We start from the raw sequence: 26,200 nt of genomic DNA on the forward strand, positions 1-26,200 counted from the left end.
CGTCAGCTAGCTTCGGAGTTTACAGCAGCACAACACGTTGCAATCGTATTGCTCAGAGTTTGGGTCCTCAGCTTCACAAAGCAGAGGAGGATAGGAATGTAGCACAAGCAGTGTACTCAGACCCAGGGTGGGAAATGCTGCCTCGTAACCTCCTCTGTTTGATTGAAAGGGTAGTAGCAAACTGACTGACTACTAATGGAAATGTACTCATCCAGCCTTGACAGAGGGAATGATCCAGTGCAGGATCTGATGCGGGGATAAAAAGAGAACTGGGCAAGTGTCTCTGCTGAAAATATTTTTTTTCTAAACGAGAAATATTAAGCCTTAATCCTGATGCATGGGATAGAACATCTCATGTGTAGCAGATATTTTTAACCACTTTTTTTTTTTTGGGGGGGGGACGGGGACAGACATGAAGTGGGAGACAGGTGATCTTTGGTTTTGTTAATTTAAATGGTGAAAAACACAGAGGTCTTTTTGGAACCCTCTGCTTCACTCTCAGTACAATTAATATGCATTCTAATGAACCCTGAGCATGTCCTTTCTCTAAGGCAACTTCACTGAAAAATATATACCTTGCTTCTCTGTAACTGTCAAGTTGCAAAGCCAACTATAAAGACACTGCACTTGAGCCATTCTATTTACACAGATGCTTTAGTTGCCCAAAGTCTAAGGGACACAAAACATTGATTTCTTCCTACAGTGTCTCTTGTAGCCATAAGGTAAGTTTAAATCTTCCATTGCAAAAATGGGGAGAGATTTAAATCTCATATCACTTGCTCTCATCACAGTTTAAAAAGACCTTTATTAGGACCTGTAGGGGTAACTTTCAAAGCAATATGCAAATAATTTTGCCATACAGCTCCCACTAGCATCAGAGACAAATCCCAATATATCATTTTGAAATTTTACTAATGTGTCTGAGAATATTTTGCTTATTGGCTAAAGAGGGTCTCTACATTTGAAAGTTGCACCTTCACAATAAAGAGATTGCACTACGGTATTGTGTATGAGTTGAACTGAAAAATAATTTTTTTTTATTTATATGATTTTTATTACAAATATTTGCACTGTAAAAATGATCATGTGAGCACTATACACTTTGTATTGTGTTGTAATTGAAATATATTTGAAAATGTAGACTAACACCCAAAATATTTAATACATTTCAACTGGTATTTCTAATTACTTAACAGTCCTATTAAAAGTGCAGTTAAACGCATTTCTTTTTTTTTCTAGTTAATCACATGAGTTAACAGCAATTAATCAACAGTCCTAGTAAAATAATAAACAGGTTCAGATGCTTGGGTTACAGTTCCTCCCAACCATAAAATGTCGAAAATCATCACCAGCTTGTCTAGTAAAGAATTGAGATGGCAGCATGAGCCAGTATGCAAGATCAGTTGGATCAATGGGAAGATTATTTCAAGATGCTCCTTGACTGTTCATCTAGTGTCCCTCTTCTGCTTGAAGTGAGATGGGAAGTCCTGATAAAGCCACTTTCTGTTAACCAAGAAGTGGTTCATACTACAGTTCCTAAACTGAAGTGAGGAAAGGCACCATGAGCTTGTAACATGACCCTTGAGTAGCTGAAAAAAGGAGAGAATATTATTGGGTATGCACTCTTCCAGTCCATCTGGCACACTAACATCATTCCTGACGAATGGAAGAAGGGCGTTACTCTCTGTTCAAAAAGGGTGATAATGGTGTATCAACTATAGAGAAATTATGCTGTTGTCAATCACAAAACAAGTGTTTGCCAAAATGCACACTGCTAATGCGAGAAATTAACATGGAAACAGAGGCCAGGATATTCATTGTGGATTTAGACCTTGTTGTGCCACTACTGACCAGATCTTTACCTTGGGACAGCTTTTTGAGAGGATGGCTGAATTGAATAAAGCATGCACTGCATTTTTGATAGATTTCCTTCAGACCTTTGAGCAAACTTGAAGGGATCTGATGAGGCATTCCTGGGAAGACAGTGTCATTCATAGAAGAGCTCTATAATGGAATGGAAATCTGTGTTTGGTCAAGAGCAAATACACAACATGGTTTCCTCCTTTCACAGGAGTTGAACAAGGTTGTGTCCTGTCACCGTTCTTCAGTAACAGCACTGATGGATAAGCTTGAAGAAGATAGCTGTCAGTAACATTGGGCTGAACACCGTTTTGTTTCAAGACCTCAAAATGGGCCGATAAAATGGAGAAAATACACTCAATATTTTGATTATATCATATCCCATATATGTAGAAGTCTAGCAGTCTCAAATTGGATTTGAGTACTCAACGCATTTCCATATAGAGAACTAACTTAAAAATTCACATTCAGCTCAAATGATAGCCTCATTGTAACTTGCTAATAGCTCTATAACTAATCTAAGTGAAGAGTGAGTCCACACTGGCACTAACAAAACTCTTAGAAAACTGATAGGGGAAAACATCCCTCTTTCTTTGATAGCCTACAAAAGTCCAACGGACCTCCCAAAGCAGTATATATTCAAGGAGGATTTAGTGTTTGACAGCAGTCTTCAGTACCATCCTGCCGAAGACCACATCAAGCATTCTGTAGTACCTAACGAAAACGTGTGAGGCGACAACTCATGATTTGATGAAGTCAAACCCTGAACTCTGAGGTTCGATCCACACACACCATTGCACCTGTTTATCATTATTTTAAAAACAGATTTTGTGAAACTGGTGACAACTCCTGTGTGGACATTCTCAAACCGATATAAGCCAGGTTTAAATCAAATGAAGAATGTCCACCCAGGAGTTTGCATCAGTCTATTTTAAAACAAATTTTTATTAACCTAGTGCAACTTTGTGTTTAGACTATTTAACCCATATATGGGAGATCACAGAATCATAGAATATCAGGGTTGAAAGGGACCTCAGGAGGTTATCTAGTCCAACCCCCTGCTCGAAGCAGGGCCAATTCCCAATTTTTGCCCCAGATCCCTAAATGGCCCCCTCAAGGATTGAATTCACAACCCTAGGTTTAGCAGGCCAATGCTCAAACCACTGAGCTATCCCTCCCACCCGAGATGAGATCAAGGATTTAACTGTTTCCTTGCGGCATTTGGGAGGCACTAGAACCTCGACGTTTAGACTGATATAGAAGACTGGAGAGAGAAAAAGGATAATGACAAGCAATTGTGTAAGGGTAGGTGGAAGTATTCAAGATATCTTGTAAGTTTTCATGTGAAATAAAATTGGCCCAAGCTGACTATTATACAAATGTGATTAAATACTCAACTTGCACATTTAATTCCACAGCAACATACAACTCCTTGAGCAATTCTACTCTTCCTTTAAGGAATCTACAATCTTGTCTATAAACTGAAGGAGTGGGGGGATTAGAGGGGCTGGAATTGAAACTCCTGAGTACTTTTTCACAAAGGAAACTGCCTTCTGTCCACACCACAACAAGCAGAAACTCAATGTGCTTTTGCCTGGATTGGGGTGCCACTATTCTTGTCATCCAGATGATTTCCTGGCACTTGTTCTTTGGGGAATTTTGATTAACTGTAAATCAAGCTTCTGAGTGGATTTGCTTTCTTCCCTTGGAATCTCCTCAACCAGATTAATCCAACAAGCACATGATTTTATCCCAATTACTCATCCACCCAATTCTTTCTAATCCTATTACTGCACTTCTGTTGAAGTCACCCAGCAGCACAACTATTTTCTTCATTCCAGACTGGAAAATTAGATTTCAAGTGTACTTCCTACAAAATAGGGGTTACTCGGCCCAGATTCCCGTCTTTCTGTCCAGTACATAACCTCACCTCTTCCCAACTTAAAGCCCCCCTAACTCCTAGAAAACAAAGGAAATTCCCTCCCCTACGCCATTTTCCAGGACAGACCTATTCTCTCACTGAACATTATTTGGCAGACAGGGTGGGCTCCAAAAGCTGATCTGTGTGATGATTGCTCATGATTTCTAGGAAGTACTCTGACTAAAGTAAATTATTTTCCACAAGTTTCTAAAAGGACAATTCTGTATCTTATAGAAAATTATTCAAGATGGAAGTATTTGTGGGTTTTTGTGTTTTGTTTTTTAATGAACGTAAGGAAAAACACTAACCTAGGTCTAGAATATCTGTATCCTGGCTACTGTTACCTGAATCAACCGAACTTGCAGAAAAATCTGAGACTCAACCCTGATTCTAATGACCCTCTCCATGTGAAGATACAGAACGTGGTATTACTGTCAATTTCCTCACATTCCTTATGACACTACTGTCACATTCTTGGATGTCCAGGGGTGTTCTTCAGCACAGCTGGAGAAAAGCAACAGCGTGCAAAGTTTAAATTACTGTATTTCTCACACTTAATTCCTGCTTTGCAGATAGAAACAGCAAGGGTTCAAAGGCCTTTATGGATGAAAACATTAAAGCTGTAATACTGTACCCTAAGCTCTAGTTAAACACGTCCTGTGACCCAGGATCTAGTATTGTGTCATTAAAAAATGAGAGAGAGAGAGACAGACAGATGGACAGACAGAACTAGAGGAACAAAATCTGAAGATGACCATCCACAGATAGTAGGCAATTTATGCTTTAACTTGGGCATTTTGCTGTCAGATATAAGTGGTCTCAAAATCACTAAAAAAAACAATACAAGGATAGTTTTAGTAAGGTCTTTTGAAGACCGGTGCTTTAGAACTAGTCAAAACTTGTTTATTTTGGGCAAGTTTGTATTGGTGCCTAACAGGTCTTTTCATAATCTTTACCCATGCTGCCTGCAAAGATAAAAAGATAAAAAAAACCACCTCCACAAGGAGCATGGCTCCCAGAACTGGTGCACTGTTAACACGGGCACTTTACAGTGCTGAAACATGCTGCGCTCAGGGGTGTGTTTTTTCACACCCCTGAGTAAGAAAGTTGCAGCGCTGTAAAGTGCCAGTGTAGACAAGCCCATGCTAAGAAGAAGTCAGGTCACCATCACCTAAATTAAGAAGCTGTAGTTTAAACCAAGATTAGAAAGTGGAGTAGGGAATTTAAGTACACCTCTCTGAGCAGGAAGAGACTGCCCAAAACAACCAATAGAAAGATGCTTCCATGTACTCAAAATAGAAAGCTAGATGTCTCTACCAGCATCAAAAAATTTAGTTATTCATGGTGATGGGAAAAGGAGCTTTCTGGGCTGGTATGGGATATTTTCTCAATTTGCATTTACCTTATGTTTATCACAATTATCCAACATCATTCTACCAACTCATCTGATTGCTACTAGTTAAGTTAGATTCTTCTATAGTTTTCCACAATTTTCCTTAATGACCCTGATTCCAATGCTGATGATTGGGACATACCAGTATCAGGTTCTGCCTATGCTGAGTAGCCATGTTGTACAACTGTTCCTTATTTACATGGGCTGATCAATAAGAGGACTTTAAGGAATGTTCTACTCTGAAACGTGATTAAAATAGCATTGTAAAGCCAGCACATTGCTACTAGTACTAAAGATCCTGAAAACCAAATAATGTCATCAGTAACAACTATGTAACATCTCTGATGCACTAGCTTTCTGCACACTCGTTATCCTGGGCCTAAACGAAACAGATAATCCAAAGTATGAGAGAATAGTCTCACTTGCAAGATTATTGATCTATATTAGTGACAAGAGAAGAACCCTGCTTGACTATCAGATCCCAAACTGATTTCACAAAGGAGACAGACCAGCTGTTTTACAGGGCAACCCACCCATGAAATCACTATGTCAACATGTTTCAGAGTAGCAGCCGTGTTCGTCTGTATCCGCAAAAATAAAAGGAGTACTTGTGGCACCTTAGAGACTAACAAGTTTATTTGAGCATAAGCTTTCGTGAGCTACAGCTGAAGTGAGCTGTAGTGAGTGAAGTGTTGTTAGTCTCTAAGGTGCCACAAGTACTCCTTTTCTTTATGTCAACATGGAAACTCCTCAATACCATTTTTAAGTCATTTTACAAAACAGAAACTGCGGTTATTTTAATAGCTACTTACAAAGAACTTGTTCAAAAGCCAATCTAACAATCCATTTTCCAATTAATTATTACCTAAAGTGTATCCAACAGCTCCCCATTTTACATTAGTTCACTATTTTTCTATAAAATAATAGTTCAGAGAAGTATACGCTTACTCAGAGTAGTAATGATTTGGTTACGGTTTATCCACGTGCTGTATTAAGCAGTCCTTAAAGTTTATGTGGTAGTGAGATGCGATTCACAGATCTATAGTTTCAGGGATCAGTATTTTCTTTTTGAAGATAGGAATGTTACAAATATTGCACCTTTCTTCAGGGACAGGTGCTGTTTTAGGAAATACTACCTATTTCAGCAGAAGTTCTCTTAGTGTTTTATTGCTTTATGAACTCCCAAATGAATACCATCTTGCAAATTACCATTGCACCTAAATTTCTTAAATAGCTTAACTATATCTTGGATGCTTCTGTTAACACCATACAATGATTTCCTGTATAAATCATTACATTAGCCTGACCAGCAAAGCAAAGGGGATGGAAATTTCTCTCCATCATCTTCCATACCACCACCATAGCAGAGATAAGCTGAAGTCCTATCAGTATAAAAGAACAGAGGGAGATACTGTGTAGACACACTCTGAGGACCCCTCAGTTTTGGAATTCACTTCCCAGTTTGGTTGTAATGGCCGAAATCTGGAGACCATCAGGACACACGGCAAAGCTCATCTTTTTTCTGGGGAATATATAAAAAGGGGTACAGTGGTGAAGGGGGGAATTTTGAAGGTGGAGAACTATTGGAAGAGGAGGGTGATTTAAGTTTGAGAGTTCCTGGCTCATTGCTGGTGGTTTATATTGCACTGTGCTGCTGTACTTTATGTTCTGTTGCATCTTAAAACAGTAATTTTAAGGTCTCCTAGAGTATATGGCTATGCACTCTTTTTACTGACATGTAAATCCAAACATCCAACCACAGTAAAATTACGAAGTTTACCCGTAACTTCTCCACAAATACAGTATTCACTTTAATTACCCCCTTGGCCATAAGCTAGATGGGTCCAAAACTCTCTAACGAATCTTTAAATATTCTAGGTGAAAATCATCTTAATATACTTGGCTATTTGTTCTCCATACTTTCTTTGCCCTTTTTGCTTATATACCTTCTGTAAGATTTTCTTTGACGAAAGGCTTCTTCAGCTCTAATACTATCCAATGTGCAATACTACCCCTCTGAATATCAAGTGATACCTGCCTAACCTTAATGATAGTGACACCTGCTTTTGGAATATTTAAAAAAAAAAAAGTGATTTTGTGATGCATTACTCACTGTAACAACGAAGAGTCTGGTGGCACCTTGAAGACTGGCAGATTTATTTGGGCATAAGCTTTCGTGGGTAAAAAACCCATTTCTTCAGATGCATGGAGTGAAAATTACAGATGTAGGTATAAATATACTGACACATGAAGAGAAGGGAGTTGCTCGCTGTGTATTTCTGGCTGTTTACCATAGACGTATTAGTAACAAGAAGTTCTGTACTATTGTTTTCCCAAGCTTTCTAAATAAAGCAAACATGTTTTTCATAATTTTTAAGATGTTAGGAGTGCAACTAACTAGAAATTACATATTTTGTTCATCTGGTACACCTTGTCTCTTTGCCATATTCAAAGTAGTCAAACATTTCATACTTGATGCAATACATTCTGTATTCCCTTCCTCCCTGAACTGCCACAGTTCAACTGGTTTCTCTAAACTAAACTGGAGGCCCCTAACACAATGGATAGTTACTTTCACAACTTTCCTGCTACGCAAGGGTCAATTAACTTAATATTTAAAGACACAAATATATTTTACAGGTTTCGGTTACATCAACCACCAATTCTATGATGTAGAAAACAGTGACAAGCAGTTATACAGTCCTCTGTGACTTTGCTATATCGACTATGTATCAAAAATACCTTATTTAATCCTTTTGTAGCCTCCAAGATAATTTCAAATGGATGGGGAAAAATGTGTCCCTGGCCAATTTAATCCATATATAGTGTAAAATGCTACTATGGTATACTTGATTTGCCTTCACATAGTTGATGCTACTGTGGTATACTTGAACCTTAATTTGCCTTCACATAGTTATACTTCAGAAACTGATCTTCCAAATACACCAGGTCCTTCCATTTTCTTCCTCTCCTTTATATCCTTCTCAGAACCAAAAGTAAAAGTTTCAAGCCCATTTACAACAAGTATCAGTCTGAGAAAGATAGAAACACACACACATACTAAATAAAGTCAGACCGTTAACTTCTAAGTATTAGTCAGTTCTTTGTTGTGTCTTCGAGAACAGGTCTAGCTCTAAGTGACATGTGTGTCTTCCCTCTCCTAACAAGCAGGCACTGATATGATTAATAAGCTGAATGCAGATGCTCTTCATGATGAAGTTTACATCTGAAATATAAATAGAAGCTTTAGAAAACAGTCTTACCTGAAGCTTCCATAGACTATAAGGAGAATGGAAATCAGGAATGTAGACACTTGGCTGGAATCCACAAGGGAATATGCCCTAGAATGGGGGAGAGAAAGGCACAATGTGTCACCACAGAGCATCACTTTTGGGTGTCATTTGATAACTTTGTCTTATATTAACAAAACAAATAGAGCACTGAATGACAAGTCAGCAAGGTAGCTATTCCCAGAATGTCGATACCAAATAAGAAAACACTTAAAAAGCTGACTAATTAGCCTATAATATTCAATGACAGACTCAAAAATTATTTGCAGCATTCAAACAGTGATCAAATATAATTTGTGGCAACTTGTGCCAAGCTCACCACACGGGAGCTTCTGCCGAAGCATGTGGGAGGAGGAAGATGCTTTACCTTTATCTAATGAAACCATGCCTATAAGATGCAGCCTTCTCATATATTACTTAGTTATAGGACTTAACTGGTAACGCAAAAGGTAGAAAGGTGATCAAGCATTATTTCAGAGAAAACAGGCTGCAGCATGCATTTAACTATACCCACATAATTGCATCCACATTATACCTTACATACAAGATGGAAATATTTTGATATACGACTTCTGATGGAGATTTTGGTAAGGACCAAGTCTTAAACCCACTAATGCCAGTTTACTTGCATAGATTTCCTCAGAAATCAAACTTCAGAATACATATGTGCATGGCTTCCTACATGTGTGTTTATAATACAGAACTGAGATTCCTTGTGTCCCTAATGCCTAAGCTATCTAATTTTTGGTTCTCTACCCCAAGAGGCTGAATTGTACTGTCTAGCTTATATTGCAAACTTTGGGGTAGGGATAGTGTCTTTGCCAAATTTATAAAGCAGCCATCTAACGGAATTAAGTATGTACATACCATCACTTGACAAATTTCAAGTTTTCATATATTTATCTATTTATGCAAGAATTTCTATTAGATGTCTAGCATTCACATTTTCAGGGTATGAGGTATACCAAAATGCCTCTAAAGTTAAAACCTGACATGGAACACTTAGCTATCACTGGGGTTGCTTCAGTTTCACTCTGCTGGAGAAATTCTGTCAGTACAGGCAATATAAGTTTTTATACCACTTGCATTACTATAATATTCAGGTGCCTTACACAATGATCCTTCCCCCTGTAAGATTATACCAAAAGGGAATGTCTAGGACATGGGAGATGTATGTCATAAGATTCCTAAAACCTGTACAAAAATTTAGAACTGAGTATTTCAGAGGTCTGACAGCTAAGAAATTGCTAATAAGCTATTGTAAACAAAAGGGAATGGTTGGAAGATGCCTAGCTAACTCTGGCTCTGATAAGCATTTAGGTATGTTTACTCATTTTTCTTCTACAATAAATGAATGGTGTGTTATTGGAGATAGTCAATTTATGCATATCTCCTGAACTACATGGTACAACATATCAACTCTAATATTTTAACATGCCACTGTTTTATCACCCTTGCAAACCCAGATAACTGGTTGGTGTAAGTGTAAGCAATTCTATTCAACTTTCCCTGTTACAAGAGTCACTATTAAATCATAACCCGACAGAGATTACTATAACCTAGACTACCAGCTACTTTGTACTTCAATACACAGGTACCATCAAGAGCTTCAGCAACTTCACCATACTGAACTATATAAATTAAATATACTAGAGTAAAACTATAAAGGCATCAGAGGATAACAAGAAGTGAGAATGGGAATGTATCCATTTCTTAAATTGGTTTATTCCTAGATCACTAGATTGAAGGTGAGCAACAGCAAAAGGACAAAAAGTACCCTTTCACTTCTTTATAAAGAACATAGAATGCCTGGGGTTTTTTGTTCTCTACTTTGCATGCTCTCAGTCACCCCGCCTTTTTTATTTATTTATTTTAAATACACAGAGGATAGCCAAAACCTAGCATTTCCTGGTTTTCCTTGAAGATACCTGTGACTAAAACATAGCCTTAAATAGAACATACACTCAGCAAGGTATTTAATACTTTAAGTTACAAGACAAGGCTCTATTCGTCATCATTCCTTCCCTCCTGCACACAAGGTTCTCCACTCTCTGATGTGCTATATGATAGATATGACAAGCTGTACAACAGCATATCAGTACAATTATCCAGCGTTTCTGCTTGTTCACAGAACACGGTTTGACATGTTTAAAAATGTACAAAGTGGGTGATTTTTTATTTTATGGGGCTCAATGATTTGTCTCATCCATAATACACTCAGATTTGAACCAAGTATGGTTTTTAAATCACGTTTATTTCACTACACTGAAGTGAAAAACAATTCTATATGAATACTGGAATCACCCTTACATAAGCCTATCAAAGCATTGCAGTGGAGATTAGCACAGTGACCTGTTGATTCTAGGCGGTAAGCAGTAACCGTGAAGGTGTTTCCATCCTGCATACAGCAGTGTTGCAGGTACAGCATCATTATGTATTCAAATCAGACAGTGGAGTGTTCCCAGCTTCCCTGCGTAAGGATCTTTTCAGCAAGGTGTTCCAAAAATAACTCAGACTCAGTACCCTATTGCCAGAACAATCCACGACCACAGGAGCTCTCAGCAGGGGAACCCCAAACAGGTCCAAGGGAGTCTCAAACATCCTTCTTTTCTTGATCACTTGACGGGAAGGAGTTCAAAAGCTTTTGTTCTGTCACATGAAGTCACGATATGAAAAATGCCAGGAACTACACTGCAGGATTCAAACAAGGAACTCTCTATGGCTACTTATCACAGCTGTAGTGCCACACTACAGAGACCCCTGCAGGGACACATGGCGCTTTTCTGTCACCCTCGTTAATCCAACCCTCGAAGGTGGCAGCCAGGTCAACGGATGACTTTCTTCCACTGACCTAGCAGTGTCAACACTGGGGCTCAGGTCCATAACTGCATCTCTGCAGGGTGTGAATTTTTCACACCTCATAGCCACCTAGCTAAGTCAACCTAAATTAAATGTAGACCAGGCCTAAGTCTTGGTGAGAAGTTCCCCACCATATTACAGTCCACAGGTTTACTACTATGACACTTCAAGTCTGATCCCATTAGAATTTCCCTTCTTCATACAGCCTGGAGACATGGAATGTTAAAGAGTATTGTTCAAGCCTGTGTATACAAACGTTTCCTGAAACCTGAAATCTTAAATGTCGGTCAGTTCGCTAATGAATTAAAACCCCTTGACCCCTAGACACCAGTTTTTAATCAAAAAAAGAAAAGGAGTACTTGTGGCACCTTAGAGACTAACCAATTTATTTGAGCATGAGCTTTCGTGAGCTACAGCTCACTTCATCAGATGCATACCGTGGAAACTGCAGCAGACTTTATATATACACAGAGAATATGAAACAATACCTCCTCCCACCCCACTGTCCTGCTGGTAATAGCTTATCTAAAAGCCATTTCCAGCACAAATCCAGGTTTTCTCACCCTCCACCCCCCCACACAAATTCACTCTCCTGCTGGTGATAGCCCATCCAAAGTGACAACTCTTTACACAATGTGCATGATAATGAAGTTAGGCCATTTCCTGCACAAATCCAGGTTCTCTCACTCCCTCACCCCCCTCCAAAAACCCACCCCCATACACACACAAACTCACTCTCCTGCTGGTAATAGCTCATCCAAACTGACCACTCTCCAAGTTTAAATCCAAGTTAAACCAGAACATCTGGGGGGGGGGGGGAGGAAAAAACAAGAGGAAATAGGCTACCTTGCATAATGACTTAGCCACTCCCAGTCTCTATTTAAGCCTAAATTAATAGTATCCAATTTGCAAATGAATTCCAATTCAGCAGTTTCTCGCTGGAGTCTGGATTTGAAGTTTTTTTGTTTTAAGATAGCGACCTTCATGTCTGTGATTGCGTGACCAGAGAGATTGAAGTGTTCTCCGACTGGTTTATGAATGTTATAATTCTTGACATCTGATTTGTGTCCATTTATTCTTTTACGTAGAGACTGTCCAGTTTGACCAATGTACATGGCAGAGGGGCATTGCTGGCACATGATGGCATAAATCACATTGGTGGATGTGCAGGTGAACGAGCCTCTGATAGTGTGGCTGATGTTATTAGGCCCTGTGATGGTGTCCCCTGAATAGATATGTGGGCACAATTGGCAACGGGCTTTGTTGCAAGGATAAGTTCCTGGGTTAGTGGTTCTGTTGTGTGGTATGTGGTTGTTGGTGAGTATTTGCTTCAGGTTGCGGGGCTGTCTGTAGGCAAGGACTGGCCTGTCTCCCAAGATTTGTGAGAGTGTTGGGTCATCCTTTAGGATAGGTTGTAGATCCTTAATAATGCGTTGGAGGGGTTTTAGTTGGGGGCTGAAGGTGACGGCTAGTGGCGTTCTGTTATTTTCTTTGTTAGGCCTGTCCTGTAGTAGGTAACTTCTGGGACAATGTATACCTTCAGATCAGCGGCACTGCTATGGGTACCCGCATGGCCCCACAGTATGCCAACATTTTTATGGCTGATTTAGAACAACGCTTCCTCAGCTCTCGTCCCCTAAAGCCCCTACTCTACTTGCGCTATATTGATGACATCTTCATCATCTGGACCCATGGAAAAGAAGCCCTTGAGGAATTCCACCATGATTTCAACAATTTCCATCCCACCACCAACCTCAGCCTGGTCCAGTCCACACAAGAGATACACTTCCTGGACACTACAGTGCTAATAAACAATGGTCACATAAACACCACCCTATACCGGAAACCTACTGACCGCTATTCCTACCTGCATGCCTCCAGCTTTCACCCTGACCACACCACACGATCCATCGTCTACAGCCAAGCTCTGCGATACAACCGCATTTGCTCCAACCCCTCAGACAGAGACAAACACCTACAAGATCTCTGTCAAGCTTTCTTACAACTACAATACCCACCTGCAGAAGTAAAGAAACAGATTGATAGAGCCAGAAGAGTTCCCAGAAGTTACCTACTACAGGACAGGCCTAACAAAGAAAATAACAGAACGCCACTAGCCGTCACCTTCAGCCCCCAACTAAAACCCCTCCAACGCATTATTAAGGATCTACAACCTATCCTAAAGGATGACCCAACACTCTCACAAATCTTGGGAGACAGGCCAGTCCTTGCCTACAGACAGCCCCGCAACCTGAAGCAAATACTCACCAACAACCACATACCACACAACAGAACCACTAACCCAGGAACTTATCCTTGCAACAAAGCCCGTTGCCAATTGTGCCCACATATCTATTCAGGGGACACCATCACAGGGCCTAATAACATCAGCCACACTATCAGAGGCTCGTTCACCTGCACATCCACCAATGTGATTTATGCCATCATGTGCCAGCAATGCCCCTCTACCATGTACATTGGTCAAACTGGACAGTCTCTACGTAAAAGAATAAATGGACACAAATCAGATGTCAAGAATTATAACATTCATAAACCAGTCGGAGAACACTTCAATCTCTCTGGTCACGCAATCACAGACATGAAGGTCGCTATCTTAAAACAAAAAAACTTCAAATCCAGACTCCAGCGAGAAACTGCTGAATTGGAATTCATTTGCAAATTGGATACTATTAATTTAGGCTTAAATAGAGACTGGGAGTGGCTAAGTCATTATGCAAGGTAGCCTATTTCCTCTTGTTTTTTCCTCCCCCCCCCCCCACCCCGATGTTCTGGTTTAACTTGGATTTAAACTTGGAGAGTGGTCAGTTTGGATGAGCTATTACCAGCAGGAGAGTGAGTTTGTGTGTGTATGGGGGTGGGTTTTTGGAGGGGGGTGAGGGAGTGAGAGAACCTGGATTTGTGCAGGAAATGGCCTAACTTCATTATCATGCACATTGTGTAAAGAGTTGTCACTTTGGATGGGCTATCACCAGCAGGAGAGTGAATTTGTGTGGGGGCGTGGAGGGTGAGAAAACCTGGATTTGTGCTGGAAATGGCTTTTAGATAAGCTATTACCAGCAGGACAGTGGGATGGGAGGAGGTATTGTTTCATATTCTCTGTGTATATATAAAGTCTGCTGCAGTTTCCACGGTATGCATCTGATGAAGTGAGCTGTAGCTCACGAAAGCTCATGCTCAAATAAATTGGTTAGTCTCTAAGGTGCCACAAGTACTCCTTTTCTTTTTGCGAATACAGACTAACACGGCTGTTACTCTGAAACCAGTTTTTAATCACTTAATCTAGACCCAAAATAAGGATCTGCAATACGTGGGGAAATTACACTGCGAGTCATTTTATAATCTACATAGCTTTTTGGACACCATTCAAAATTTCAGAAATCTGCAAACCCATTTATATTTGGAACAGACATCTAAATGAGAGTCTAATTTACCCAATCCAGGAGACAGGTTACTATGCATCCATATGTAAACGTTAACCAGATCACAACTGGAGCCATATCACTGGAGCGCCAAACAAAGTTGTGTTAAACATTTGTTTTCAAAAAAGGATGCAACCAGGAAAAGTAACAGGAAATTTCAGAGAAATTGTCAACCTTATGCATTCAAGTTCATCCCAGAGTTTTGTCTACCAGGAATGTCAGTCACATTAACTAAATGATTAGCAGTCAGAACAGTAGTGGAGGATTATACATGCAAAAAACATGGTCTCAAAACAGAAGCTACCCCTTGACTTAAAATATCCACTGAAAAAGCACTTTGTAGTACTTGTTACAATGCTGACCAGAATGGAAAGATTTCAGAGTAACAGCCGTGTTAGTCTGTATTCGCAAAAAGAAAAGGAGTACTTATGGCACCTTAGAGACTAACCAATTTATTTGAGCATGAGCTTTCGTGAGCTACAGCTCACTTCATTGGATGCATACCGTGGGAACTGCAGCAGACTTTATATACACACAGAGATCATAAAACAATACCTCCTCCCACCCCACTGTCCTGCTGGTAATAGCTTATCTAAAGTGATCATCAAGTTGGGCCATTTCCAGCACAAATCCAGGTTTTCTCACCCTCCACCCCCCCCCCCCCCACACACACACACAAACTCACTCTCCTGCTGGTAATAGCCCATCCAAAGTGACAACTCTCTACACAATGTGCATGATAATCAAGGTGGGCCATTTCCAGCACAAATCCAGGTTTTCTCACCCCTCCTCCCCCATACACACACAAACTCACTCTCCTGCTGGTAATAGCTCATCCAAAGTGACCACTCTCCCTACAATGTGCATGGTAATCAAGGTGGGCCATGTCCAGCACAAATCCAAGCTTTCTCACCCCCCCTCCCCGGGGACACACACACACACACACACAAACTCACTCTCTTATCATGCACATTGTGTAGAGAGTTGTCACTTTGGATGGGCTATTACCAGCAGGAGAGTGAGTTTGTGTGTGGGGGGGTGGAGGGTGAGAAAACCTGGATTTGTGCTGGAAATGGCCCAACTTGATGATCACTTTAGATAAGCTATTACCAGCAGGACAGTGGGGTGGGAGGAGGTATTGTTTTATGATCTCTGTGTGTATATAAAGTCTGCTGCAGTTTCCACGGTATGCATCCGATGAAGTGAGCTGTAGCTCACGAAAGCTCATGCTCAAATAAATTGGTTAGTCTCTAAGAATGGAAAGACTAGCTCCTTTTCCTGCTCTCATTCAGAAAACTAGCTGCTGAACAAAGCTAGGTAACTGGCTGCTGACTTCTGAAGGTTCCGGTTTAGTACTGTAGTTCATTATTCAGCTGTACACCAAATGAAAAACATTGCCCCAGCCCATTTCCAGTGCCAGACTTATGCGCAAAGAACACTGCTGAGAAAAGCACCACAAGCTTTCCCGTGAGGTTCAATGCTTAATAAGATTCTTTTGCTACCTTAGCCGCAATTAAACATACATTCTGCAAGGTGGGTTTTAAAGGATACTTAACCAGGCTAGCAGGGGCCCTGAAAATAAACTCAAGCTCACTGATTTTGTCAGGAAATATAATGGATAAAGCATTTCAAAAGCTGATGTTATTAGGCCATTACCAAATACACAATTAAATTTAATACTCTTCTCTCCCGACTGCAGACAAAAAAACATCCAAAAGTTTTCTCTAGGACTGAAGACCATATTCTGAACTTCCAGTTTTGCAGGGCCATTGCTGATTTTAATAACTGGCCTGCCATCAGACATCTCTATTCTAGCTGCTTTAAGGACAAGTGCTTACAACACAGAGCCTGCTAAAGGCATGCCAAGACAGACAGAGCAAGCACTGTTCTACAACATTGTGTGTCAGCCTTCTAGCTATACAAAGAGAGCATTCTTGTCTACACAACAATCCAAGCAGCCAGCTCTTTAGCCTGGCACAGATAGCTCCATAGACATTTACCTACAGAACAATTCCAGGAATACCAAGTTATTCAGCCACACAACCACTTCCACACTCCTCAAACACTAAGTGTGGAAAGCATGTACTATGGTACAAGCTACAGCAGGCAGTCCAAGCAATTCTTTCCCCCATTCTGAACCAACATGAATAACCTCTATATCCCCAGTAGTACATACACACACACACACACATTGTGCTCTGCTAGATAATGTTGACCAGCTAGTAAAGCGTCACAACAGCAAACCTAATGTAGTTAGACTGCAGGTATCATTTACAAGCTCTTTTCCTCCCACTCAGCAGTCCAGGGTCCAAAACATGCCTCTCTTTTCCTTCTTCCTCTGTGGTAATGTATCTTCATTCATTTGGCTTCCCCTAACCAGACTACTTGGGAGCTTCCAACAAAGTCTTCCTTCAACACTGTCATTCCTACTCCTTCTATCAACATGTACAATTTCTTTAATTCCTCAGACTACCCACTTGTATGCTACTTTCTAAGGCCTCGTCTACACTATAAAGTCGACAAACAGTGGATGCAGACACATTGCGATGCAACTTTCAGAAGCAAAAATGCACTGTTTTGATGACAAAATAAAACCACCCTGATATGAGAGAGAGAGAAGGCTTTTTGTGCAAAATGTTCGTAGACAAAGTGCCAGTGTAGACACCATGCTTGATTTTATTGCTTTAATTGGCCTCCAGGCGGTGTCCCACAATGTCCATCCTGACCGCTCTGGTCAGCCGTTTGAACTCCAACGCCTTGCAGCCAGGTAAACAACCATCTACCCCTCCCCTTTGGAAGCCCTAGGAATTTTTGAAATTCCATTTCTTGTTTGCTTGGTGTGGAGAGGTCTCATCCCACCTTCCCAGGTGACCATGGCAGGTTATTGCAGCATATGCTCTCCTGCTTGGACCACTATGGAGCTGCTGCATCTGCTCAGTATATGGGGAGAGGAGGTTGTGCAGTCCCAGCTGGGCTTGAGCCGTAAAAATGTTGATACCTACGGGTAGATTTCTCAAGGCTTGTGCGAAAGGGCCTATGATTGGGACATGCTGCAGTGCAGAGCGAAGATAAAGGAGCTGAGGCAGGCCTACCATAAGGCGAGGGAGGCAAGCCAGCACTCCGGTGCTGCACCTAAGACCTGTTGGTTCTATAAGGAGCTGGACGCTATCCTAGGTGGCAACCCCACTTCCATCACCAACAGCCCCCGGGGATACTTCGGCGGGCCTGGAGGCGGTGGAAAGAGCACCTATCCCAGAGGACAAAGTCACTGATGAAGAGATGGAGTTAGATAACGATGTGGAGCTCCAGGTGGGGTCGCCCAGTAGGGCGGGCAGGCAGCCAGGAACTGTACTGGCAGTGTCTAGCCAGTCTCAGCAGTTGCTCTCCAGTTAGCAAGAAGCAGGAGAGTAGACGCCTGGTAAGTGGCTGTGGTTTGTGTCGTGTGGAGATGGGTTCGGAGTATAGACATATACAAGGCTGGTTCTATTTCTATAAGCTGGACATTTCCCTGTGTAGCTAATCAGTACAGTGGAACAGGGTGTTGATGCACGCTGAGATCTCACAGTGATTCTCCAGAGAGATCTCTAGGAAAGTTTCCTAGAGGTACTCTGTAATCCTCTGCCGAAGGTTCCTTGGCTGAGCAGCTTTGTTCCTTCCCCCACTGGAAACTTTCCTGTGACATTTGGCAATCACTTGTGCAGGGACCAAAGCAGTACACAGGCGAGCAGCATAGGGACCAGGACGGAAGCCACAAGCTTTTAGTACATGTACCCTTGCTTCCTGGCTTACCCTCAGCAGTGAGATATCTGCTACAATGACCCGTACCTGTGTAAAAGTGTGGAAGAATTTTAGAATTTTTTTCCATAGTTGGCTGCACCGCAACCCTTGCAGAGTGCTCTTTTCCTTATGTAGAGCGCCCCCCAGCCAACACTCACCGTGCTTTCGGTGTTCACAGAGATATGTGCTTGCCAAGGGTCAGTTAGAAAGTGAGTGTTATAGTACAAAAGGTGTGTTTTACTGAAATGTTTCAATGCTGTGCATGAACTTAATCATGCTTCTGTGCATTGTTGCTTCTGCTTCAGCAGATGTGGCCTTCAGGAACACCCCACACACACCAGCCAACCATCGGCGCCAGATAAGAAAGAGCCCAAGACGGAAAAAAGACAGCGTGTTCCCGGAGGTACTGCACTTCTTCAATGCAGGAAAAAAAAGGGAACACGAGGAACGGAGGGAAGCCAAAAGCCAGGTGCCCGCCCTCCCCTGCAGCACATTCAGAACTCTTTTCCATTCCCCCCCATCCCCCCTCACACCTGGCCAAAAAAAAAAAAAAAAAAACAACAACCATGCCACCTGCACAGTCCTTTCCCCTTTCCAGGGCTTCTCGGTTTCCCCCTCACTCCACCCCCTTGGACAACCTTCAAAATGATAGCAATAAAAGCGAAGTTTTTGAACGGTAACTCATCTTTATTTGTTTCCTACAAATTGAGATAGCAGGTACTCCAATACGTACACAGGCAATTTCACCATTTACTTAATGAAATGTAAGGCCTCAAATGTCACCATTGCATTCTAGGAAAACTACATGTAATGTAACATTGCAGTGCCAAACACAGAGATATACATTACTGGTTCTCATTTTCAAAGTGTTGCCTCAAAGCCTTCCTGATTCGAATTGCCCCCCCCCAACCCCCCCGATAGCCCTGGTATCTGGCTGCTCAAAATCAGCAGCCAAGCAGCCTGCCTCAACTCTCCACCCCGAGCAAATCTTTCACTCTTAGCTTCACAAAGAGTATGCAATGTATAACATGCAGCTATGACCATGGGAATATTATCCTTATTGAGTTTTAACCTACCATAAAGGCATCACCAGTGCACTGTTCATTGGCCAAAGGCACATTCCATTGACATCTGGCGCCTATTCTGCCTGTTGTTGAACACCTCCTGACTGCTGTCCAGGTTTCCTGTGTAAGGTTTCATGAGCCATCGTTGTAAGGGGTACGCCAAGTCGCAGGATCGCTATGGGCATTTCAACAACATCCCCCAGTGTAATCTTCTGGTCTGGAAAGAAAGTCCCCGCTTGTAACTTTCTATATAGGCCTGTGTTACTGCTGATGCATGCTCATGCATCTTCCTGGACCACTCCACACTCATGTCAGTGACACACCCACGGTGATCCACAAGCGCCTGCAACACCATGGATAAATACCCCTTCCTATTGATGCACTCCGTTGCAAGATGGTCTGGAGCCAAAATTGGAATGTGTGCACCATCTATAGCCCCTCCACAGTTAGGGAAACCCATTTCTGCAAAGCTGTCCATTATTTCATGCACATTTCCCAGAGTCACAGTCCTTTGTAGCAGGATGTAATTAACTGCCCTGCACACTTGCATTAACGCAGCCCCAACAGTCAACTTCCCAACTCTAAATTGATTCATGACCTACCAGTAGCACTCTGGAGTCGCCAGCTTCCACACAGCAATTGTCAAACACCTCTCTACCGATAAGGATACCAGAATGAGAGCTGCCCTGTGCTGCAGCGCTGGGGAGAGCTCCGCACACAGTTCCAGGAAGGTGGCTTTCCGCATCCAAAAGTTCTGTAGCCACTGCTCGTCATCCCACACCTGCATGATGATACAATCCCACCATTCAGTGCTTGTTTCCCAAGCCCAAAAGCTACGGTCCACGCTCTGAAGCTGTTCTGTGAATGCCAAAAGCAGTCTAAAGTTGCTCATAGCACATCAGGCAACTGAGAGTCTTCTTCAGTTAGGAATGCCACGATTAACTGCACTGCCATTCGTCATGTCTTCATGACAGTTATCAGAGCACAGGAGAGCAGTCTGGGATCCATCCCTTCTCACAAAGATGTCGGGGTGCACAGCAAACAAGGGCCATTGGAAAATGCTGCGAAAGAAAGCCAGAAGACCCTCAAATGCTGCGACAGAAAGCAACACATCATTGGATATTGAGCCCGGTCCCAAGATGCGCCACGATCTGCTCCGCCTTCCCACAAGACCTAGTGACGGAAGGTGTTGAGCTGGACTGTGGGACAGGTACCCACAGTGCACTGCTCACACTGTCGATGTTAGTGCCCCAAATGTGGACACACACTGCTGGCAGAGGGAGCGAGTGTGAACATGCAATACCAATTTTTATTATAGTGCTTTTTGAGTGTTGACATAACTTTTGTTGACAAAACTCTGTAGTACAGACAAGTCCTAATTTCCCGCCTGAGGTTCATCCTCCATTGCGACAGCCATAAGGACATATCCCTTTATACTTTTCCCAACCATATATCTTTGATTCCTACATTGCAGCCACTCGATCCAGCTAATGATTTTAAAAGGAATTCCATAAAATCTTGTCAACGCTGCTTCCAGACTGATTGGAAAAGTCACTTAGGAAGTGCCTTGCATTGCCTTTCCTTTCAATTGGCCATCTGCGTTGAGTGCTGTGGCTCTGCAGGACACTCAATCCACAATGGACCAAAGAACAAGGCACCAGGACCATGAATCAAATCTAGATTTCTTGAACAACAGCACAGAGCACTAGCTACGAAGCAGCCTCTATATCTCAGAGATTAGGATGGTGTAATTAAATCCAATGAAAAACCTCAACCCAAAAAGCAATGACACCAGCAGTAAATGCCACCGCTCTGGTCTTACACCTCCATGGACACACAGGATTTTGAGAGAAAGAGAAAGAAAAGAATGCATATTGAATGGCAATGCCTTTATACATAAACTGCCCTCACACAGGGCCCCTTATACCCAGCAACAGAAAGGTTTGGCCACATCCCCGTTGTGTAGTTCTCCCCTTTCGTGCATTTATAGTATGCGTAACTGAATACAATCAATAGGGCAGCAATGGAAAGAAAATGACCATCTTAAATAGGATCCTTTCAGAAGCAGAGGCCAGCTGCAGTTCACCAAAACATACGTAAAGACAGAAATTGGTACAGTAATTTATTTTAATAGACATTTCTATATCACTCACCATAGTATTTGGGCACCTTTAAGATGAAGGAGGGAAAAAAAATCAAACAATTAAAATATAAAGCGGACATAACAGTTAGGCTAGCCTATGTTCATTAAAATGAAATACACAGGCCATTCATTTTGTTTAGAGGAATAGTTACACAAGTTTTAGACTTGTGTTAAAGCCTACATCTGTATCAACTTCTGACAGTGCAATGTTTAGTTTCCTATAAGGTTTCCATTGCTTTTCCTTGAGTCTCACTCACTGGATTGGCTTAAAAAACATCAGCCTTCTATATAGCACATATACATGGCTCAGCATAAGTACTTCAAATTAGGCAATTCAGCATCTAAAAAGTACTTGTTCAGTATTGTAATCAAAAATACTAATAAAGAATGTAAAATCCTTTTAGGATGCAACAGACAAAACATTTTAAGATATGACATGCATAGAGGTGAAAATCTGAATACGAGTTTCTCTGCTACTTGTTTAAACAGTTTTACAAAAGACTCAATTTATTCCAATCCACAATCTTTATTTCAGACAATGGAATATCCAGTGAGTTCTCAAAATGAACAGGACTTGACATTTAATTGTTTGACAGCTGACTCTCTCACTGACAATCAACTTGCGCACAGATAGGCATATGTAAGAAAGGGCATGTCTGAACAATTGCAATGTCCCACTTAATATAACCACTCACATGGTGAACAGATAACTGTTTCCTGGGGCACAGATTAAAGAGACCATTCAAAAAAAGCCTTTAACTTCGGGGCCTAGTATCTGTTACTAATGTGTGGACATTATCTAGGCTCAAGATTTACAAGAGCTCAAATTCCTGAAATCATTTCACTTTTCACTGGGTCTCCATTTCTAGAACCCTCCAGTATTAGGTAGGTTCCATTATGAATCCTCAACCATGAAAGTATAGGTAGTTCCCTTTTAGTTCAGCTCACTAGCCCATTCCAACTTCTGAAAAAAATGGCTATGCATGAAGCAGCTTCACAAAGCTTCACACACCCTTTAATGCACACTAAAGGCCTTACCTCATTCAAAAGAACTGAGATTCCATAGCAACACTTATGAGACACCACTTTTATCACCTGATCTATTTTATCTTACTCTGGGGAAGTGACAACTATCCATACCTTGCCAAGTCATCCAGAAGGTTACCAGTGGAAGATTTATCCTATTTTCACAAGTGAACGGAGAGCGGGGAAGAAGAAACTCAGTTAATCCTCCACCCAACCCCTCTCCCATGGCTCTCTTCCCTTTTGATGAAAAGTTCTTGTGCGCATTTACAAGCACTAGAGGAGATGAAGCATCACTCTACTATAGCACTTGCCACTCATGATTTTTTGAGCTTGTAAAACATGACCAAGTGGACGGTTTATTATGGGTTGCATCTCAGCAGGTGGACAACTCTTTCAAAAAAAATCCTCATCTGGAAATTTAGAGTCTGATACGGAGATCCCCTAATGGTGGAAAATTCCTTTTTACTGCTAGAGTTTAAGACTGATAAAGCTATTTAACTGTGTGGACCACCCTAAAGATTATCTTCTCTCTAGGTCACACAACAGCAAACAGACGATCCAGAAATCTTGGTGTGCTTCTTCCTGCCTTGGACTTCCAAAGGAAAATCTTGCATTCCAGATGAGAATTTTCACAATTACCATACAATATGCTGAACTCAAAGCTTACCTATCATTGGTATCACCACAACCGGCCTACATCATAAACATACTTTGTCCACATCAAAAGATGAGCTTTTTACAAGGGATGTGTTTTCATAAGTATGAATTTTTTCAGATTCCCTATTCCCTCCGTATTTCTCAATACTCTGCATCATATCACTTCATTTAAGGAAGTTACCAAGTTCAAGTTTCACATGAAGTGGGTGATGTTCTACACTTAGACGGAAACTGCTTCATGTATTGGTAACATTTAAGACAAACATCAGTTTTAGTCTGAGGACAAGTATACCAAATGCGAAAAAAAGGGTGGGGTTTTTTTCCCTTTTTTTTTTTTTTTGGGGGGGGGGGGTTGGTTTTTCAAGTATACTCTAGTAATGCCCAGAAGTCCCAGTCAAAACTATAGCCCCCTTTTCCTGGATGCTGTACACACATAGATAAGAGAATACCTACTCTGGACGACTTACAGTCTAAGCCTTGGTCTACGGTAGGAGTTGAGGTCGAATTTAGCAGCATTAAATCGATTTAACCCGTCCACACGACAAAAGCCCTTTTTTCCGACTTAAAGGGCTCTTAAAATCAATTTCCTTACTCCACCCCCAACAAGGGGATTAGTGCTGAAATCGGCCTTGCCGGGTCCAATTTGGAGTACTGTGGACACAATTAGACGGTATTGGCCTCCGGGAGCTATCCCAGAGTGCTCCATTGTGACCGCTCTGGACAGCACACTCAACTCAGATGCACTGGCCAGGTAGACAGGAAAAGGCCTGCGAACTTTTGAATTTCAATTTCCTGTTTGGCCAGCGTGGCAAGCAGCAGGTGAGTGCAAAGCTCATCAGCAGAGGAGACCACGCAGTGCTCATCAGCAGAGGTGACCATGATGGAGTCCCAGAATCATAAAAGAGCTCCAGCATGGACCAAACAGGAGGTACGGGATCTGATCACTGTATGGGCAGAGGAATCCGTGCTATTAGAACACAGTTCCAGTTTTCGAAATGCCAAAACATTTGTCAAAATCTCCCAGGGCATGAAGGACAAGAGGCCATAACAGGGACCCAAAGCAGTGCCGCGTGAAACTTAAGGAGCTGAGGCAAGCCTACCAGAAAACCAGAGAGGCGAACAGCAGCTCCGGGTCAGAGCCCCAAACATGCTGCTTCTATGATGAGTTGCATGCCATTTTAGAGGGTTCAGCCACCACTACCCCAGCCGTGTTGTTTGACTCCTTCAATGGAGATGGAGGCAACACGGAAGCAGGTTTGGGGACGAGGAAGATGATGATGAGGTTGTAGACAGCTCACAGCAAGCAGAGAAACCGATTTTCCCGACAGCCAGGAACTGTTTCTCACCCTGGACCTGGAGCCAGTACCCCCCAAACCCACCCAAGGCTGCCTCCCGGACCCACCAGGCAGAGAAGGGACCTCTGTTGAGTGTACCTTTTAAAATACTATACATGGTTTAAAAGCAAGCATGTTTAATGATTAATTTGCCCTGGCTCTCCTGGATGTACTCCCAAAGCCTTTGCAAAAGGTTTCTGGGGAGAGCAGCCTTATTCCGTCCACCATGGTAGGACACTTTACCACTCCAGGCCAGTAGCACGTACTCAGGAATCATTGTAGAACAAAGCATTGCAGTGTATGTTTGCTGGAGTTCAAACAACATCCATTCTTTATCTCTCTGTGTCATCCTCAGGAGAGTGATATAATTCATGGTCACCTGGTTGAAATAGGGTGCTTTTCTTAAGGGGACATTCAGAGGTGCCCGTTCCTGCTGGGCTGTTTGCCTGTGGCTGAACAGAAATGTTCCCCACTATTAGCCATGGGGAGGGGGTGGGGCTAGCCATGTGGTGGGGAGAGGCAAAATGCGACCTTGAAACAAAAGCACATGTGCTATGTATGTAATGTTAACAGCAAGGTTTACCATGGAAGAGTGTATCCATTGTTCTATAAAATGTGTCTTTTTAAATACCACTGTCCCTTTTTTTTCCCCTCCACCAACTGCATGTGTTTCAAGGATCACAGGATCTTCTCCTTCCCAGAGGCTAGTGAAGATTAGAAGGCGAAAAAAAACACACTCGCGATGAAGTGTTCTCTGACCTCATGCTGTCCTCCCACACTGACAGAGCACAGACGAATGCGTGGAGGCAGACAGTGTCAGAGTGCAGGAAAGCATAAAATGACCGGGAGGAGAGGTGGCAGGCTGAAGAGAGGGCTGAAGCTGAAAGGTGGCGGCAGCGTGATGAGAGGAGGCAGGACTCAATGCTGAGGCTGCTGGAGGATCAAAGTAATATGGCTCCAGTATATGGTTGAGCTGCAGGAAAGGCAGCTGGAGCACAGACCACTGCTACAGCCCCTGTGTAACCAACCCCCTCCTCCCCACAGCCGCCTCACCCAGACGCCCAAGAATGCAGTGTGGGGCCTCTGGCCACCCAGCCACTCCACCCCAGAGGATTGCCCAAGCAACAGAAGGCTGGCATTCAATAAGTTTTAAAGTTTTAAACTTTTAAAGTGCTGTGTGGCCTTGTCCTTCCCTCCTCCACCACCCCTCCTGGGCTACCTTGGCAGATAGCCCCCTATTTGTGTGATGAATTAATAGAGAATACATGAATGTGAAGCAACAATGACTTTATTGCCTCTGCAAGCGGTGATCGAAGGGAGGAGGGGAGGGTGGTTAGCTTATAGGGAAGTAGAGTGAACCAAGGGGCGGGGGTTCATCAAGGAGAAACGAACATAACTTTTACACCATAGCCTGTCCAGTCATGAAACTGGTTTTC

General features: G+C 42.2%; 1 protein-coding gene across 4 annotated transcripts in view; it reads right to left on the reverse strand.

The window, feature by feature from the left end:
• The window catches only part of SPPL3 (signal peptide peptidase like 3), a 143,978-nt gene that overhangs the window by 55,816 nt on the left and 61,962 nt on the right, over positions 1–26,200 (reverse strand). For 2 of the 4 annotated variants that reach the window (XR_013348050.1, XM_077834937.1), the window contains exons 1-3: positions 20,207–20,417; positions 19,617–19,821; positions 8,438–8,515 (exon numbers count right to left, since the gene is read on the reverse strand). Coding sequence is in view for 3 of the 4 variants with exons in the window: in XM_077834937.1 (XP_077691063.1) it covers positions 8,438–8,515; positions 19,617–19,660 (122 nt within the window). In the remaining variant the exon portion in view is untranslated. Of the gene's footprint in view, positions 1–8,437; positions 8,560–19,616; positions 19,822–20,206; positions 20,418–26,200 lie in introns of those variants that run through there. The other 2 variants (XM_077834939.1, XM_077834938.1) reach the window with 2 other exon arrangements.

This window comes from Eretmochelys imbricata, chromosome 15 (assembly GCF_965152235.1).
Source record: "Eretmochelys imbricata isolate rEreImb1 chromosome 15, rEreImb1.hap1, whole genome shotgun sequence".
NCBI lineage: Eukaryota > Metazoa > Chordata > Testudines > Cheloniidae > Eretmochelys > Eretmochelys imbricata.